Genomic DNA, 19661 nt, shown 5'->3' on the forward strand with positions numbered 1-19661 from the left:
CAGTTTACTTGAAGCTTTAAATCTTAGATGATCCAGAGTGCGTAGTCATAAATAGGCTATTCGTTAAAAATCTGGTGCCTCTGCTAAACTTACCTTGTTGATTGTCTATTCTAACTTGAATTTTGGTGCTTGGCAAAGCCTCAGCAAGAGCATGTGAAACTATCGGGAGTGTTTTGTTAGAGGTATTAATTCTGCCTCAGGAAACTAAGATGGAGAAACACTGCATGAAGGAAGGGGACACAACCATTATGTGCTGCATGTGTCATACCCCTCAGATTTGCCACTAGCAGTATTTTGAAATCCTTAAGCTTTGCCTTGTATTTTTAACTCAGTATGTTAAATACTTGTTGATATACCTGTCTTTCTATCCTTCCCATCTTACACTGTAGAATATTAGAGATTTGCAAGAAGGATTCCACCAGAACACCTTAAAACTAGTACAAAAACTTCCCTGACCAGAATACCTTCATTCTAAAGGTTACTCGCTAGGGTATCTGATTCCAATATACACACATTTCAAAGTAAGAGTTGCTCAAAAGACCTCCCAAACCTAGATTTAAATTGCTTACTAAGGAATCCAGTGTTGGTGGTATATTTCCAAGGGCACATTGATGGGGCCATTCTACCATTCAGGTCAGGAGTAATTTTGCAGAGGAAGATCTCAGTTTCCACCCTTTCTGCAAACACTTGATGTGTTGGGAAAGGGGCTTCAAGCACAAAGGATTTGGCAGCAGGGGAAATCAGGGGAGCATCTGTCTCTTTGGACCTCCTGAAGGCTGCAGGAGGGGAGAGCCTTAAGAGGTTTAAGATGCCCAAGCACCTCCTACAAGCCTTAGACATATTGGAGGTTATCCTGACCCCTAGATGTTTGACTGTCAGTGTACTTGGGAAGACACCAGAGTATATATTCCTACTTGGTTCATGTTCTCGTGGTTTTCTTTCAGCTGTGAGGGGTAGAGACTGAGTCAATACAGCTGTAGCACAAACTATAGTACAAATATAGTGAGGCCAGGGAAAGCATTGTGAAGTCAAAGCTATGAGAAAACTAAAGAACTATGGAGAATAAGACCTAAGCCAGGAGCCCAACAAAGCCAAAAGAGCTGCTGGAAGCAGGAGCAAGGGAAGAAGCAGACTCCAGAGTGTATTTGCCCCTGGTAACTCTTGCAGGAAAAACGCATTCTGCACCCCACTATCTGAAACCACTTTTTTTTTTCAACCTGTCTAATGCCAAAAAAGTTATGAAGAGCACAGTGTGAAAATTGTCCTCATTCCCTACATTGTATAAGCTCTTCTGGGCAGAGGCTGTCTTCCTGTGTTTGTACAACTTCCATCAGTATCCTGATCAGCACTTTAGGATTTACTGTAGTACAAATAACTTCCTCTTAGCATAACAGGCAGATCCAATGTGGTCTCTTCTATATTATGGTTTTTACATCTTTACAGAGCTAATCTTGCACATGGTGACAGCTACACTTCTGTGATGTTGACCTTGAGTGAGCAATGTACAAAAAGGTCTAGACTGATCATGGCTAATTTCTAATTCCCTTCCATTCGTATAAAAATACTGGAGTTGATGGTGTTCATGTGATGCTGCTGCTGGGATGTTTCCAAGGAGAGGCAGCTTTTGTAGAAGAAAATGTTTAATATTCTTCAAATGTAGTACTTCTATATCTACTGTATAGATTTGATAGTTTTGGTTTATTGTATCCTAGAGATGGAGCCAGAGTCTTAATAAAAATCTATTTGCATTAGGGTTTTATAAGACATTGGGTTTTTTCTTCCCACCTTTGTTTTGCAAAGGTTTATTACATTATTCCTAAAAATAACTAGGTCTGTTGCTGCTAAAGAATGACCAAATTTGCATAGGTGCAGGGAAAATGGATCTAAAGTGTTCCAATTAAGGATACACTGAATATTCTACTTTGGGTCACTAAATTTAGTTTCTCAAACTAAAATTTTCACCTTAATCCAAACAGCCATAGACGAAGTCCACTTTTATTTTAAATGCTGAGCCCCATAGTTAAGTGTAGATAGTATTGACTTTTTTGTATTGCATGAGATTAATTTAGAGTGTTAGGATACCTTAATGTTATTCACTAGTATTTATAGCACCAGTCCAAGTTACCATTTTCCTGTTCATACATGGTCTGCAATGTTGTAACAAGTAGAATAATTGTAGATAGAGGTGGTGCTGGAAAACCAAAACTGATAAGGTTTAATGTACATCAGTTTTGTGTAACCTAGCCTTGGCAATGATTTGCTTACCACAGATACTTGATGGTTCTCAGGGTACCCAGGAATGTGAGTCATCTTGTTATCCCCTACCTTCAATTAAAGGGAGTCTTACCTGTGGTAGGCAGGTGCTATTCGGGACCTAACAACTAGCTATCACCTAACTAGCTATCACCATCTTTCTCTTGAAGGTTAACAAGAGGCACACCCAGTCCAAGTGCCCTTCAAGCATTCCCCTGTGATATCCAACCCCTGATGCTGGCTACTTACAGAAATCCCAGATCTGTTCCCAAAGGAAAAGCATACCCCAGTTTGCTAGTGACCTTATATCATGGCTTCCTGTATGATGTACAGCACTTGTGAGCACTTAAATAAACCCTTTTATCTTTTCTTAAAATAAAGGTTTCCCTAGAAACAATAAAGTATGATGGAAACAAGTCCATTACAATACAAAACAAAATGCAAATTAGGTCCTTAGTTACCTTTCCTATCTAATAAAGAAGGTTTTCTCCCCCAAAGTTTAGTCTGTTGCAGAGCTAGTAGACTTCACAGGAGCCAGGATCCAATCTTTGATGAAACACCCATGCTCAACAAGATGGCTCTACAGTGAATGGGTACTGAATACCTTTCCTTACACTGTTATAGTGAAAACTTTATTCAGAGCCAGGGGGATCTGCTGCCTGCTATAAATGTTTCTTTTCAACTCCAACTGGTTTCAGTTGTTTGCGGTTGTCTTTGATGGTTTTCCATTGTCTATATGGGGATGAGGCAAGGGTAGACAATTGAACTTTGCATTACATTATTGACTGACCAGGGAAAAGATGACCTCTACCTCACTTGAATGGGCCATCTCAGATCTGATTCCTTGTTGACTTGGTTTTACTACAAGACCATAAGGCCTAGTCCTTCAAGCAGTTGCACGTGCCCAGCACACTAAAGCCAGAGAACTTTGCCTAGCAGTAGCTGTAACGGTGATGTTCATGTCCTTTCCTCATAGCTTCTACCATGACTATATAAAGATGGTGCTGCTCCAATCCCCCTCTGTTCCTTCTCATTACCCATGGCCAGAGTTGGAGTGTTCAATGTGGCATTTTCTTGATGTTGATTTTAGGTCTTCTGCGGCTTTCTTGTAAATAGTTTATAAGCTTGAGCATAGTGATTGTATCTTGGTTAAGTATAGTTAATTAGGTTAGCGGTGTTATTAGTAGAATGCCTTCACCAGAATTCAAACAGTCTATCATGTGGGGTTGCTATTCTTAACTCTGATCCACACACACGTTGTTTACTGTGCTTGAGAGTGGCACATTAAAGAAAGGTGCTCCGTCTTCAAATCTTTCAAAAAGAGAAGGCAGATGGCAAGGGACTTGAGACATAAGGGACTTGATGGAGCTGGCCATATAAAGCCTGTCGGCACTGGGAACCTCCACCGTACCAGCTCCTTAGACAATGTTAGAGTCTGAGAAGAGATTGTTCCTTGGCCAGGCACTGAGGCCTCCCCCAGGAAGAAAAGGGATGGTTTTCCTTCCTCTCACTTTCTGAGGAAAAGAATTCCTAAAACACAGTGGCCATTCCAGGTGCTGGGATAGTCATCGTCCTCATCAAGGAGTGCAGACTGGCACCGTGACTCTTCAGTGTGGGTGATGGAGTCAGGCCTTTCACCCACTCTCCAGTACTGAGTCATCAATTTGAGACTCTCTCATTGACTTCAGCACCATCTGCAGGATGTTTAGTCCAATACTGATGGAATCAGCATCAATTGTTTGCCTGGTATGTCAGTGGCAAGGAATGTCAGACCTGCTTTGCCTTTTAGTCCATTTCCCAATTGTCCAGGGACAGATACCTGCAGGGTCTCTTATAATAATGAAGGCAAAGGCTGAGCTGATTAGAGGTTTTCCAAGCATCAACAATGCCTTGCAATCAGAGTGCAGTCAAAGCTGTCCTCTGTACTGATCCTAAGTTCTTCCCTGGCACAACTGCTCTCCTCAGTACAAGTATTGTCTGCAGTACAGACTTTGCCCTCAGGGTCATTACCAGCTTCCACATCAATTCCTCCCTTCCCACTGATATCAAGTGGGAGAACCATACAATTTCCCATCTTCAGAGCAGATTTCTTTATTGGCTTTTGTACCAGTAGAACCGGCTCACTGGATCTCAGACAAGGCTGGCTGTTTCTTTGCTCTCCACTGTGGCGCATCCTTTTCCTCTGGATGCTGATAGCAGTTAGAGATCAACTCAGGTCCTCATCACCCTCTCCATCTTCCACATGCCAGTCAAGGAGGTAGAGGCCTCCATCTGATTCTGATTGGTGTACCAGTGCTGGCACCATTCCCGCAGCAAAGACAGGCTCTTGGCCTGGTACCTTCTGGCTGCTGATGCCTATCTCTGCCCCAGAGAGAGGCCTTGGAATCCATGGAAGGTTCCCTTGTTCCTTAAGATCAGGATCTTGAAACCCACTATAGGGCAAGATCACCAAACCAACCAGTGGTATCCCTTCAGCCACCTATGTTAAAGACTTAGGCAGAGGACATTTGTCTTGGAGCAGGCTCAAGCAGACTCTTGTGGCTCCTCTTACACATAGACTTAAGGCCAAAAGCGACCATCATGATCATCTAGTCTGACCTCCTGCACATTGCAGGTCACAGAACCTCACCCTTTCTCTCCTGCAATAGACCCCTAAAGTGAGTTACTGAAGTCCTCAAATCATGATTTAAAGGCAAGTTACAGAGAATCCACTATTTACACTACTTTAAACCTGCAAGTGACTCATGCTCCATGTTGTAGAGGAAGACAAACAGGGTCTCTGCCAATCTAACCTGGGGGAAATTCCTTCCTGGCTCCATGTACAGCAATCAGTTAGACCCTGAGCATGTGGGCAAGACTCCAACAGCCAGACACCTCTGAAAGAATTCTGTGTAGTAACTCAGAGCTCTCCCCATCTAGTGTCCCATTACCAGCCATTGGAGAGGTTTGCTGCTAGTAGTCACAGGTAGCTACATGCCATTGTAGGCAGTTGCCTCACACTATCCCCTCCATGAACTTACCAAGTTCAGTCTTGAAGCTAGTTAGTTTCCCCCACTGCACCCCTTGGAAATCTGTTCCAGAATGTCTACTCCAATAGTTAGAAACCTTTGTCTAATTTCAAGCCTAAATTTGTTGATGGCCAGTTTATATCCATTTGTTCTTGTGTTCACATTGACACTTAAATACCAGGGAGGGAAAGGAGTTTGTATCTCTGATCTATTTATAGAGAGCAATCATATCTCCCCTCAGCCTTCTTTGGCTTAGACTAAACAAGCCAAGCTCCCTGAGTCTCATAAGGAAAGTTTTCCATTCCTCAGATCATTCTAGTAGCCCTTCTCTGCACCTGTTCAATGTTTAAGAAAGATGAATTCAAACCGGGAGATCACAACTGCATACAGTATTCCAGATTACACTACAGTACTGGATGCTCCCTCCCTGGTGCCCAAAGACTTCAAGGCACAACAAAATCTCCTGAGATGAATGGCTTCACCTTGGGAGTACAGATTGGGTTTGTGCAGGAGAATATCCACAAGCTAGTGCACTTTCTTCAGTCCTCAACCCCAAGGAGAAAGCACTCCAGGTTGAAGCACTATGGAAGCCTGCCAAGGCTTTGTGGACACTCCAGCTTCTTTGAGGCTGACAGCAAATATGGACAAGTGGTATGTCCCTTTGCAGAGGGTTGTTTTTATGAACATCTGCTCCTACCTTGCTAGCTGTGACGGCCAATGAGAGATTGTCAGGGGAGGTTCAGGTCTACCCCCAAGGACAAAGAAGCTAAGAGGTTGGATATCGGGGGATGGAAAATCTATTTGACCTCCTTTGTAAATGTACATTGTGAATTAGCAGGTATGCCTCTCTAAATATAACTTTGTGAATGGGACTGTAGAACCAATTTCGAACAAGTCACTTGAATCCTCTAGGGAGGAGTTCAAAGCTTTTATTGAGGAGGGCTGTCTCATAGCCAAGGAATCATTAGTCTGTGCTCAACATATCGTGTCAGCAGTCACAATGAGAAGGACATCATGGCTGTAAAATTCAGAAATAGCACCAGATATCCAGTGTGTGTGGAAGACCTGCTTTTTGATTGAGTTTCCATCTTGGACAAAACAGATGAGACATTACACTTGTTTAAGGACAAGGGTGCAACTCTGCTCTTTGGGAATTCATACCCAAACCTCCAAAAACCACCATTTTTCTGGATCAACAGCAGTACAACCCCCAGCAGTATTTTAGAGTGACCATACCAACCAAGATTTCTCTTGAACAGGAAATCAGGCATCTCAGGAGAAGATCTTCTGGGTCTAGTTTTACCCAGCCAGTCTCTCCCCCCTCCATTTTCAGGCAGGCAGCCTATTTGATGTATACATTGAGAAGATCATATGACTGGCAAAGGTTTCAACCCAATCTTCTTAGTTTGGAAAAGGCTATCTTGCTTCTACAGTGCTTGGGAAGCAATGGTGGACAGATGGCTCCTAAGCACTTTGGGATTGGGTTACACAATTTGGTTCTCTCTCTCCCATTTCCCCAACCCCCCGGTCCCTTCTCAGGGACCTCTCTCCTGAATCAATGCTGCTACAGCAGGTCCAAACCCTATCTACTTTGTGGGCTATAGAGAAGATTCCTCATTGGAAAAGGATTTTATTCCTGGTACTTCTTGATCTCCACCCTTAGACTTGAGGGGAGGGGAGGAATGGCACATCCTCAATCTCCAGAGTCTCAACCAATACGTAAAGTATATCAAATTCCACATGGTTACATTGGCTACTATTTTTCCTGCTCTGAATCATGACTAGTTTGCTGATCTTTCTCCAGGATGCTTATTTCTTCAAGGCAAGTTCTCCCAAGCCACAGAAAGTTCTTGAGATTCCTCATCACTGGCTAACATTACCAGTGCACAGTTCTCCCTTTTGGCCTGTTATCTGCCTCAGGTGCCTTTGCCAGAATGCATGACTCTCTTGGGGCCTAAGAAGGGAAATTTTGTCTTTCCATACTTGAAGATTGTCCACAGTCACATCCACTTGATGCTGGCCCTTTTTGATTTGTCTGGGACTGATCCTCAACAAAAGACTTTGAACCCAACTCAAAAAATCAAATTAATTGGGGCTCCACTAGAGTGTATGAATTCAAGGGTCTTTCTCCCATGCCAATTCCAGATAAATCACTTCTGCCTGGACCTCCCATTTGCATCCTTCTACCAGAGTCTTCATACGCTTGAGGTTACTAGGCCACATGCACTTACAAAGTGCAACAATGTGAGGTTGTGTCTTTGCCTTCAGCTGTTGCTTCAGTTTGTCACCCCAGTTGCCAGTGACTGGGCAGCCTTGTAGAGGTCCCTCCAGAGATTAGACTCCCTTCCATGGTGGATGGAGCAGGACAGTGTCAGTCTCTCCATCCTCCACCAGCAAGAATGTTCGTCATTGTCTCCAATAGATTAGGGAGCATATCTTGGTGTAGTTAAAGGTTCAGAGTTTGATCAGAACAGAAAACAGATTATTATGTCAATGTGTTGAAACTTTGAGCAATATTCAACACATGCCAGGGGGCTTGAGACCAGATCAAGGAAACAGCAGCTAACAATTCAGACAATATTACCACAATGTATTATGTGAACAAGCAGGGAGGAGACAGCTCCGATCAGCTCTGCCAGGAAGCAAAATTCTGGTACGTCTGTATCAAGGAAGATACCACGCCCACACCAACTCACTTGTCACCAACCACCTTGGCAGCATTTTCTCAAACAACCACAAATGGTCCCTAAAGTGTGCTGAGGCTCACTTTCTGAATATGGGATATTCCCATCGACTGACCCATACACAACAAAGGACAACAGGAAATGTCAGTTCAGTTCCCAAGCAGGGCTCAGTCCAGGGGCCCTAACTGATTTCTTCCATCTGCATTGGGGACTGAACTTGATATGCCTTTTCCACATCCCTCTGATCTTCTGTTTATCAAAAAGCTCAAAATGAACAACACCAAACTAATTTTGATTGCACCAGCATGGCCAAGGCAATGTTAGAGTGAAGTTGGAAAACCATCAACTTGACTTTGCAAATTTCTCCCTCTTCTTCCAGTCTTGCTGTCTGAACTTCACGGCCAAGTTATTCATCTGGTATTGGATAGTCTGCACCTGACTGTGTGGGTGCTGCATGGCTAGATGAGGAGAATGCTCACAAGGGGTTGGTTTTCTACTACTAAGCAGAATTTCCCTAAGTGGAAACCATTTTCTATTTGGGCAGTGTGAAAACAAATTCAGCCCATTTGCTATATTTGAAATCTTCAGGCCTACCTCTTGGCTCCCTGAAGGTTTGCTTAACTGTGATCTTAGCTTTCCATTCTCCCATCTGAGGAAAGTTTGATATTCTTGAGCCCTATGATAGGTTTCTGAAGGGTATTGTCCATCTTTTTCCACCAATCAAAGAAATGGTGCTGTTGTGGGACCTTAGTATGGTGCTGGCAGCACTGAGCCTGCCATTTGAGCAGATAGCAACACAATCATAGGCTCCCCTCTCCCAGAAGATTGCCTTCCTGGTAGCTGTAACATCTGCAAGAATTGCTTGTTGTGATGGCAGATCCTCCATGTGATCAGTTCTTCAAGGACGTAGTGGCTTTAGGGCACCCTAAGTTCCTCCTCCTCCTCCCCCCCAGTGATATGTTTCACCTCAAGTTATTTACTTAACCAAACCATATTCAATGGCAGAGGAGCAAAGTCTCCATACCTTAGGTGGTGGGAGGTGGTGCTTAGCATTCTGAGAGGACTAAATTTTGTTCTCACCTTGGCTCTTAATATTGTCTGGAGACTGGTCAGCCTTTCATCTGTTCAGCAGTCAGGCTTTCCAAGTAGATAACTGCTTGTTACCATAGGCTGTGGAATGGCTCAGATGATACTCCCATAGTCATTGTGGGCTCATTGGATAAGCGCTCAGGCAACATCCCTTGTGTTTAAGTGTGTCTACAATGAAAATTTGCAGGACTGCAACACGGTCTTCCATGCATACCTTTGTTAGACATTATGCTATCGCCACAGCATCAAGGCCTGATGAAAACCTTGGGAAGGCAGTTTTACAATCTCTATTTAAATAAATTCCAAGCCCCACCTCCTGAGTACGGCGTGTGACTCACCTGAGTGGAATACACATCTGCAACCACTCAAAAGACTGTTATCTGTATTGTAACTGTTCTTTGAGAGAGTGCAAATATGTATTCCATGACCTGCCCTCCTTGTCCTCCGTATTGAAGTCTCCAGCCTGGCATTTTTGTGCAAAGAAACCTGAGGGAGCTCGGGGTGTTGCTGTCCTTATATAGCCATAGGAGGAGCTTTGACAAAAGGGCATGATCACAGCTCCCTACAAGTACTGCTAGACAAAGTTCTCTGACTTCGCTTCAGTGCACTGGGTGTGCTCATACATGAGTGGAATACACATCTGCACCCACATCTCGAAGAAACAGGAATGAGCCTTTTTCAATATAATTACATTGTTCCTTTAATATTAACTATGTACACATCTTGCAATGATTGTCAATTGATAAGTTATAAGTTTCAGTGGAGACCTCATATGCTACCCTTCATGGATAAATATCCATGAAAGTGGTATTCAAGGTGTGGTGAGGTCAAGTGTGACAGGAGTTGCTTGTAAAGAACAGTGAACACTTTGCCAGTAGGCACCAATGGGCCTGTCATAATTTCATTCACTAAAGTTTCCTCCTGAAGCTGTAATGCTGCATGGCTTCCATATTAAAACTACTTGTATTGAGCAACCTTTTTTCTTTGCTGTCATAAAAAAAGCCTACATCAGTTAGTCTCAGAATTTATTTAAAAACTAATCCTAAACAAACTTTCACTTTGCAAGCTTTGCTCTTTAGTATACTAAACTTAACTCTTTTTTTGTGTAAACCTTAATTTTATGCAGGGTGCAGAAGCCATGGTACTGGAGAGTGTTATGTTTGCCATTCTTGCAGAGCGAAATCTTGGCCCGAAGCTGTATGGAATCTTTCCACAAGGCCGATTAGAGGAATTCATTCCAGTGAGTCACATTCATGATTAGTCAACAGGCTAGTAGCTGTTAGTTGTTGTAATTGAACATGACCAGGGTGTCTTTGGACTGTATACAAAAGCAGAGGTGTGGGAATGAAATATTTGGCACTTGTAATTGTTAGCCTTAATTTGATGCTGTAACTAGACTTCCTGACTCTATAATATCTTTGGGGCAGGAGGGAAGAGGTCTGTAAAAATTTCTTCTCCAGCTGTAGTTTTAAGTTGGATCATAATAAATATGGACTGAAACAAGCTTGAGAGCAGCTGTTCTGTTAACAATTAAAAGAATAGCACAAAGATTTGTTTTTATTCTCTTCAATGACCCACTTAATGTATCCCCTGGACTCTTGTCCAAGGGTATAAGACTTTGGGTGGGACTTAACCCTCTGACCTTATAGGACAGAAGATCAGAGGCTACCAAATGAATTCTTAATAGATATTCCAGTTAACTTCTTCCCAAATATAATTGTGCTGAACTTTGATGAAACAATTTAAACTTTTGATTGTTACTTCAAAGCTATTGAGTGATATTCATGTTTCTCTGACCTTATCAGCTTTTCTAAGTGTGCTTTATTTTGTTACAGAGCAGGAAATTAGATACAGAAGAACTAGGCTTACCTGATATATCTGCAGAAATAGCTGAGAAAATGGCCAGGTTTCATGGTATGAAAATGCCATTTAATAAAGAACCTAAATGGCTTTTTGGGACAATGGAAAAGTAAGTCTTCTCACTTTTATTGTAAAGTTTATGAAACGTGGGGGGGGGTCGGAAGACAGCAGCCAATGACATTCTTAATAGGTAGAAGTCTTGCTGTTCTAGAGGGTCTCTTCTGTAAACTGGCAGGTATTTTGTAAGGATGAAGGCTTGCTGTCTATAAGCAGCTTTATCTGGGGGAGTCCAGAAGACTTGACTCTTTCCAGAAGTTTCGATTTGATGCATCTTGAGTTTGAAATCTTACATTTTTTTAAGACCAAACTAAAGAAAAAACTAAAGTCTCAACTGTAGTATAATTAGCATTCAAACTTGGTACACTGTTTTTACAACTTTGTTTTTGGGTAGGTATCTAAACCAAGTATTGAGGATTAAATTTACCAGAGAATCCCGGATTAGAAAATTTAACAAAATCCTCAGTTACAATCTTCCCCAGGAAATGAAAAGCCTAAGGTAAGATTTTAGCTTTTGCTACCATTTTACATTAATTTAGTAATTACTACTGACACTAGAGGAGTGTGTATATGTAATGATGTATTTATTGAATTCTGAGAACTGTATTAACTTACATTTTCAGGTCAAACTGATATGGTTCCCATAGCCTGCACAACTGTCCCTTGTTTGTACATGCTTGCAAACAGATACAATAGTGCATTCAGTAATAATGTACTGAGTTGGTTCTAGTGTAGAGCCCTACCTCTGAGTGTCCTGATTGCTGTGCACTTAAATTCTCAGCCTACATGCAGCATTAAAATGTAGGTTTTGTCAGGAATGCTTTGAAACCTGGACTTCATGCAATAAACAAGTTTTACATTTAGCTGGGTCTAAACTTTTTTGTCTTAATTAGCTCTTTGTTGGCCCCTTGCTCTTGGTTTTTCAGATCTATGCTTGAAGCTACTTCATCGCCAGTTGTCTTTTGCCACAATGACTGCCAAGAAGGTAGGATGACACTACTTTGGCAACTAGGTTAATACTGCAGTGCTAAGAGCAGCCTTATTTCTTATTTCTTGCTTGATTTCTACTAATGCTGTTTTGGGCTATATATCTATTCAATCCTGTGAACTCTGACACCTTATATTATGATGGGTTGAGTTGGGGGACAGGTAGGGGTTTGACAAGCTTGTTACAACTTAAATATAGGTATCCCGATGCCTTCACATGTTTTCCTGTTTTTGTCAAAAGGAATGCCAGGATTCTCGAGTGACGTTTTTGTTTTTTTTTAAACTTTTTATATTAGAAGTATTGTCTGAATTTTTATCAAAATAATTCCAGTGATTCTGCTCACTACATATTTGTGTTTTCTCAAAACTCTTCAGGTAATGTCTTGCTCTTGGAAGGCAGAGAGGATTCTGAAAAACAAAAGCTAATGCTTATTGACTTTGAATACAGCAGCTATAATTACAGGTAAACTGTTCCAAACATAAGATTTTCCTGTTTGGCACGTCTTTAAATAAACTACAGTAAAAGGAAATAAAACTTTTTTCTAAATCTAATCTCTTCCAATGAGTTGTATTTCTCTGCATTACGTTCTAAGTCCTGCCTTTGATTCACCAAAACCGTGAATGCCAAAAGCTCGGCGCACAAGCCAAATTGGCAGTCTCACAGGTGACTAAATCAGTGTATCTGAAATCTAATTCATCTGCAGAAGTCTGAAGATTGCTGCAGTTCAGTTCACATAGTATTTGTCTTGTGATAGCATGCCTCCAAGACATGACTTTTCCCCATAAATGGCAGAAAAGCGAACATCTCTTTAGAAAATGCAAGAAATCTCTGTATTAATCAGAAAGATGTGATCATTAGTGTAACAGCTAAGTAATGTGTCTGAAATCTGTACTGCAAATCTTAAAAATTCTCGTTTTATCTTAATTACTTCCACTGTCCTGGCTTTTATTACCAAAACCTTTTCCTAGCACTGTAGTTTGCTGCTTTTCTTCTGAAATCAGTTCTTGCAGCAACCTTGTTTTAGCACAGGAAGATCTGCTTTGTTACTCTGTTCTGAGGCAACTTCAAAGAACTTTCTCACCTATGACCACCTACTGTAATTAAGAAAAATGCATGAGTTACTGGTGTTCTGAATGTATCCAAGTGCAGCATAAGCTTCCACTTCCTGTACATGAACATCTGTGAATTAACTCATTTAGCAATTTCTGTAAACATAAAGACTCTTGCTACTTTGCTTTCCTTTCTCATGACCCTTTTGTCGAATTCCTTTCCTCCTGCCATGTGTGCAAGGATTCTTAGGATGATACAGGACTACTCAAAAATGCCTTCATTCATCACCTTTCTGATTTATCATATATCAGTCTTTGCCAAGTTGAAAAGTATGCTCTGAATGTACTACTCCATTAAATCTTATCACAACAGAAACTTAATTGAACTCAAAATGCCAGTGGAGTATTAGCCACTTATATAGAGGTGGGTTTTTACAGTATTAATTGACTTGTGATCTAAATTACCTCTTACATTCCATAAAAAATGCTGGCAAATAGTTCTCAATTCTTTGATATATTGGACCCTTTGTGTTTTGAGTCAAGGTCACAGTTTCTAGTATTGCTGATGTACTCCACACAAACAGCAGTAGCAAGTGCTCCTGCATGGACAATAAGGACATTGGTTTTACTGCTAGCTTTTTTAAAGACAAAAGGCTTGTTGATGCATCTTGCACTATTTGCTTTTTGTGTGTTCATCAATAAGCTTTTACTGCCAATTCTGATCTCTATTTGTAGAACTTAAAGTACTTCATGCCAACGTTCTCCTCATGCTTTATAATATTAAATCAATACAGTCTTGAAATTTTAAACAAGAGCTAATATTTAAATATTCTGGAAACTTGAACTCTGCCCTAACCTAACTATTGAACGGTTAATTTTCAGAGGATTTGACATTGCAAATCACTTCTGTGAATGGATGTATGACTATACTTATGAAAAATACCCATTCTTCAAAGCCAATTTTTTGAAGTATCCCACAAGGATGCAACAGGTAGGTGCATGAAAGTAGAGTTACTCAAATGTCAGGGTCCACAAGCTTCAAATCTGTCTTTTCTGATTACCAGTTTGATTGTTACTATACATCCTGTCCACCAAAATTCCTCACTGTCACTGGATGTAGTAGTCATTTGTTCATAAACTGTTAGTGTACAATGCTTTAAAAAATACAAAAGCCCTGATAAACTTCTACCTGAAAAGCTATTGGCAGCAATGGAACACTTAAGCCTGGTCTACACTGCGGGGGATTGATCTAAGAGACGCAGCTTCAGTTATGAGAATAGCGTAGCTGAAGTCGACATATCTTAGATCGACTTAGAATCACTTACTTCGCATCCTCGCAGCGTAGGATCGACAGCCACCGCTCTCCCGTTGACTCCGCTTCCGCCTTTCGCCGTGGTGGAGTTCCAGAGTCAATGGCAGAGCAATCGGATCAATTTATTGCATCTACACTAGACGAAATAAATCTATCCCCGATAGATCAATCACTACCCACCAATGTGGCGGGTAGTGTAGTTGTGGCCTTATTGTGCTCCCACATGTATATACAAAGGTGGTCCTGATGTTCCACTGGTTTCAATAGCTTTGGGTTGAGACCAAAAGCAAAAGGGTTAGATAGAACTAATGGGATACTGTCTTTATATACTGAATTCCTAATCTGTTACTCAGTGGCATTCTTCTTTGGTGCTCAGGTTTTGAAATGATCCAGAACAGTTAATACTCAAATTTTCAATCTTGGAAAAAACTAAACTTCTTGGTCTTTATAAAAATTTAGCATGCTGATATTAACCATTCTTGAGTCTAAGAATTGTCTGATGTGTTCTCATGATCACTATTGTCTTTAGTTTCATTTTATCTCCAGTTACCTGACTGCATTCCAAAATGGATTTGAAAATCTAAGTAATGAAGACAAGTCCAAAACAGAAGAAGATATGTTAATGGAAGTTAATAGGTAACTATTTATATTTGCTGTAGTGATAGTGCAGTGTTGGTATTCTGCATATGGTCCACCTGTTTAACACTTGCATTTTGGTGTCACATTCTTGCATCACTGAGAAATTTCTAGTTAGGATTTGCCTTAAATAGCATTTCCAGGGTAAATGAGGGGAGAGCCCATAATGGTTGTAAATGAGTCCTTGTTCCATGTTAAAACTGTTACGGCACAATGTGAATAGTAGGCTATAGAAGTTACTAATGGCATTATACAAATTAACTGTGCTATGAAAACTATCTTAAGATAAAGGTACATTTTCCAAGCTTGGGGATTAGTCAGTGGGATACTGATGTCATGTCATATGGCTGCTTGGAGCAAGAAGGAACTCTGTTCTGGGATGCTCATTATATATATGAGCTCATCTAAAAGATAGCAAGTTATAATAATAAAATTGGCACTGTTGATTTAGACTAAGTGGGCTAGATAATGCAGTTAAAGTGAGATGCTAGAAGAGTCTTTCAGCAAGCCTTTTGTTTGTAATTTGCAGGTTTGCCCTGGCATCACACTTCTTCTGGGGCCTGTGGTCCATTATACAAGCAAAGATTTCATCCATTGAGTTTGGATACATGGTATGTTTTTTTGTTTTTTCTTTTTTTGAAAGAGTAAAATCTTAACCTTTCATTTAATTAAAAGTAAACCTTAATGCATGTTAAGAGCAATTTAGTAATTTTAGTCAGTGTTGCTTTCTTAAGAAATTTATCTGCGCCGCGCGCGCACACATTTAGTTTTCTTCTAAGTACAATTGTCCGTCGTCCTATACAGTTACCATGCCTAAGTCAAAAGATTCTACAGGTGGTACTTTAATTTCTGCTAATCCTCTGTCCAGTAGCGAACAGAAGTGGACTTATTTTTCGCCTCCCAGTGAGCTGATTCTTTCACACTCCCAGACATATTCTCCTGTAGTTGAAAGGGTTGTAGCATGTGCCCTCCACAGTACCTGACTAACACATGAACAGTGGATTTTAGTTTTAATACTAGTTTTTGTTTTGGAGGAAAAAACAAATCTTTCCATAGCTTTCTTCTCTGGGACTAAGAATGGTAAAGATATTACAGTTTAGTTACTTTATAGGGAGAAATTGCTGATCAAGGTTTAGTACACTTGAATAGTGTTATAGCATTGGCTATAAGCCCTGCTTTGTTGCTAGACAAACTTAACTGACATGAAACTAATAGCCAAGGGTTAGATAGGATGCAGAAATACTACTAAACCTGAAATTAGACTTTAACATGACACTTTAACTTGTTTAAAAGGTCTCTTCCTTTTGCCCCCCAAATACTCTTGGAAGGTGATGCCAGGAGGATAATATAGAAATATTTCTATCTATATTCATAATATATAGCCTCCCAAACTGCAGACAAGAATGCATGTACATCATGGCAGCACACAACTGACACTGTTTCTCAGGAAATTGATTTACCTCATTTTATTTAGGACTATGCACTGTCAAGATTTGATGCATACTTTGACCAGAAGAGGAAACTTAAAGTGTGAATGTTGGAAGAATGGACAATCTGTTACTGTACAAAGAAAGCAGCTGGACAGAACTTCCACTGTGCTTAGGCTACTGTATCTGTAATGAAGGTTTCAGTGGATTCCAGTTTTTTTTTGGAATGCAGATATACAATTTGTGAAGACTGTACAAAAATCACTTGGTTTATTTGTTTACAGTTTCATAAGAAATCTTTGGAATGAGATTGGGAGGCAAAAGTATAATACAGCAGTGCAATATCTTGAAATCCTTTTAATCTAAAGGGTATTTTATATTATGGGGAAGCTTACAGTTAAGTGTGGAATACCACATGCATCCAGAGCAAACAGTGTTACTGTTGGTACTTTTTTGTTTTTAGGGGGTTTATTGACATTCTGGTGAACATTGTGACAAGAACACTTGTAAATGGTAATGCATTGTAGACACTACTGGTCAATGGGAAGATCAATTGTGTCTGAGGACAACTGTTATACTGTGAAGCTGGCTGAAAGGCCTTATTGTGAGTTAATTGTATTAGCCTCATTGTGTCCCCTGAACATGGTCTCAAGAAAGCTGCTGCTATGTACAGCAAAATGGTTAAAGGACACATTAAAGCAATTTGCTGTCAAGTCTATCTAAATACAGATGAATGTAGGTGTCGTCATGTACATGTCTTTGTAGAATGAAATACAGATGAATCTTAAACTGGAAATTCTGAAAAGATTTGGGATGACTAACCTATTCATTTCACATCCTTCATCAAGAGCATGCTTTATTGTTCAGCCTGGCTATCTAGCAGTATTGCAATGTGCTGTATATGAAGCTCTCCAGGCTGGGAGCACTGGGATGAGTGCCTTGAATTACTGTAGCAACCCCCGATCACTGGATTGGCATTAACAATACTCCCAACTGAAGGCAGCCCTTCTCCTTGACCTGAGGGGCGTTACCACATTACAGGTCTGTAAGGAAGGTGTGTTGGGAATGAGGGAAATAAGAGAATTTCCTTTCCCTCAGAGCATGAGGAGAGGGAGACGCTTTTTACCAACTGAGGCATATTGTTGGCTTCTAGGGGTGCTTTTTTCCTTGTTAAACCTCTGACTTCAATCTTGTTCCAGCAAGCAATCCAATAAAGTTGAGTGTGTTGTGGGAAACAGTAACATGATGTTGAAACATGTATATATCTGTGAAATCTACAGCATATGTGTAAATGTTCTCTGGAGAAATGTTTAGATTTTGGGAACTTGTTTTACTTTGGCCATTGTTTTATTTCTTTGCTTTCTGCTAAGACATTGTATTATATTACAATAAATTTTTTTAAGTATTCCTGTATAGGCTTGTATGGAAGATAGTGTAGTGTATAAAACATTTGAGGGAATGTGCAGTGTTTACTAATAGCATGACTTGTTAAAACTGCCATTTCTGATTCTTTAGAGGGTCAGTTTGCAAATATTTTGAATTTGTAACACCTTTAATCCAGTGGTCGTGGTTTTTGAAGCTGACATTACTCATACCTTATCATAGTCATAACTTTAGCAATGTTACATGGTGGGAAAACTAACATTTCTGCAGAAATATGTGAAACAAATTGAGGCATAAGCATTAAATTCTAAATGTAGGAGAATGATCAAGTAGTAGCAAATCTTGACTCTGCTGAAGGGAAAAGCAAAGGTCCCTTTGGGAGAATGAAATTGTAATTTTCAACTGCAGATACTTACAGTACATGGTCCAAAGAATCAAACTCATTAAGAAATATATTAAAGGCTCACTTTGACAGCACTACTGGGTTTGTAAGCTCTTGACCAGTAACATTTGCAGCTTGGGACTCAATTAAAATATGGGATTGAAGCAGTTTGCCAGTCAGTGGAAGATTGTTCTAATTACTGTGCAATGCATGTTGCACTGAGTCCCTGCCATACTTCATAGATGCCAACTGACTTTCAGAGATGCAGCCATGCTATATGTACGCTGCACCTGAAATGTGCTGTTGCACAGGTACATCAGTGGCATCTATTAGTTAGGATTGCTTTGCACATCCATCTAAATGCAGAGTGAGACCTAATTGCTAACTTTCCAGAGAGATTGCTCATGAGGGACAGTTAACTCCAGCATGTTAGTTCACTGAATGCTACAGAATTCTCTGCCAAAAAAAGCAGCTTCTAGGAGGGGAAATTTACCCTAGGCCATACCCCTTTCTAATGAGTTTATAGTGGAGGCACTACTGTAGGATTTTTTCAGAAATGTTTACTGTTGGCTTTACTGTTCTTATTGAAGTCCATGAATTTCTGAAAATCCCCCTAGCTATTCAAATAGCCCAGAAAGGATAAACTCACTTTTTTTTTCTTTTGAAGAGCTCTGGTTCACAGCAGTTAAGAGAACAAAGTCACTGACTGATTTAGAGAATCATATGTCTTGTTAGAAATATTACACTAGCATTAGTGGAAACTCTAGTGCAGACTTGCTGCTGGCGTTCTTGACCTCTAATCATCTAGACTCGCTGTGATCAGGCTAAACTAAAACAAAGACCCTGGCAGCTGCTTGGCTAGTGCTTTCCCTGGTGGAGTTCACCAGAAATGTGGGCGACTTCCTGGAACGTGCCAGTGCAGAAGCAGTTGTAACTTCAGTAACATGCTTTTCATAAAAACAGGTTTAGGGTGTTGAGTGGTGCTTTTGTCACCTGAACTCTTGAGCTTTCTGTGAGTTTGAGTTTTGCATGAAAAATGTTATGTCTCCACTTCCCCTACAATATGATGTACTTAGCTAACATGCTTACGATCACTTTACAGGTACAGGACTAAATATACCTAAACCAGGTGTTTGTCTAATCTGTTCTTGAAAACCACCAATGATGGGGATTCTGCGGCCAGCCTTGGAAGCCTATTGTAGTACTTAACTGTCCTGTCAACCAAGCTCACGTATCTGAAAAGCATTGCAGGGTAATAAATGTGGAAATACCATTTTACAATCATTCTTGTGAGATGAATCTGGGCTGGGTTAATGAAGCTGTATCTATTTATACCAGTTGAAAGCTGGTCTTAGGTGTGCAGAACAGGAGGAGTCACTTCTACCCTCTCCTTTATTTTATCTGGGCTGTCAGGTGCCATCCAGAGACATCAATCTCCAAAAAGTCATAGCAATTTTTCTGGAATAATAGAATCATAGGACCAGCAGCTAAATATAGATGTAACTGTCTGTCTTTCCCTCTCCGATCAGCCAG

The 19661-nt window shown here is 40.5% G+C and overlaps 1 protein-coding gene across 2 annotated transcripts in view; it reads left to right on the forward strand.

Annotated features, from left to right (window-relative positions):
* CHKA (choline kinase alpha) overlaps positions 1–19412 on the forward strand; it is a 40768-nt gene extending 21356 nt beyond the window's left edge. For both annotated transcript variants that reach the window (XM_048852566.2, XM_048852567.2), the window contains exons 4-12: positions 10161–10274; positions 10870–11003; positions 11346–11450; positions 11878–11936; positions 12314–12401; positions 13871–13979; positions 14830–14936; positions 15466–15547; positions 16411–19412. In XM_048852566.2, coding sequence (XP_048708523.2) covers positions 10161–10274; positions 10870–11003; positions 11346–11450; positions 11878–11936; positions 12314–12401; positions 13871–13979; positions 14830–14936; positions 15466–15547; positions 16411–16470 — 858 coding nt within the window. In that variant the 3' untranslated portion in view covers positions 16471–19412. The remainder of the gene's footprint in view (positions 1–10160; positions 10275–10869; positions 11004–11345; positions 11451–11877; positions 11937–12313; positions 12402–13870; positions 13980–14829; positions 14937–15465; positions 15548–16410) is intronic.
* The last annotated feature ends 249 nt before the right edge of the window (positions 19413–19661 follow it).

Source organism: Caretta caretta, chromosome 6 (assembly GCF_965140235.1).
Source record: "Caretta caretta isolate rCarCar2 chromosome 6, rCarCar1.hap1, whole genome shotgun sequence".
In the NCBI taxonomy this organism is placed as follows: Eukaryota; Metazoa; Chordata; order Testudines; family Cheloniidae; genus Caretta; species Caretta caretta.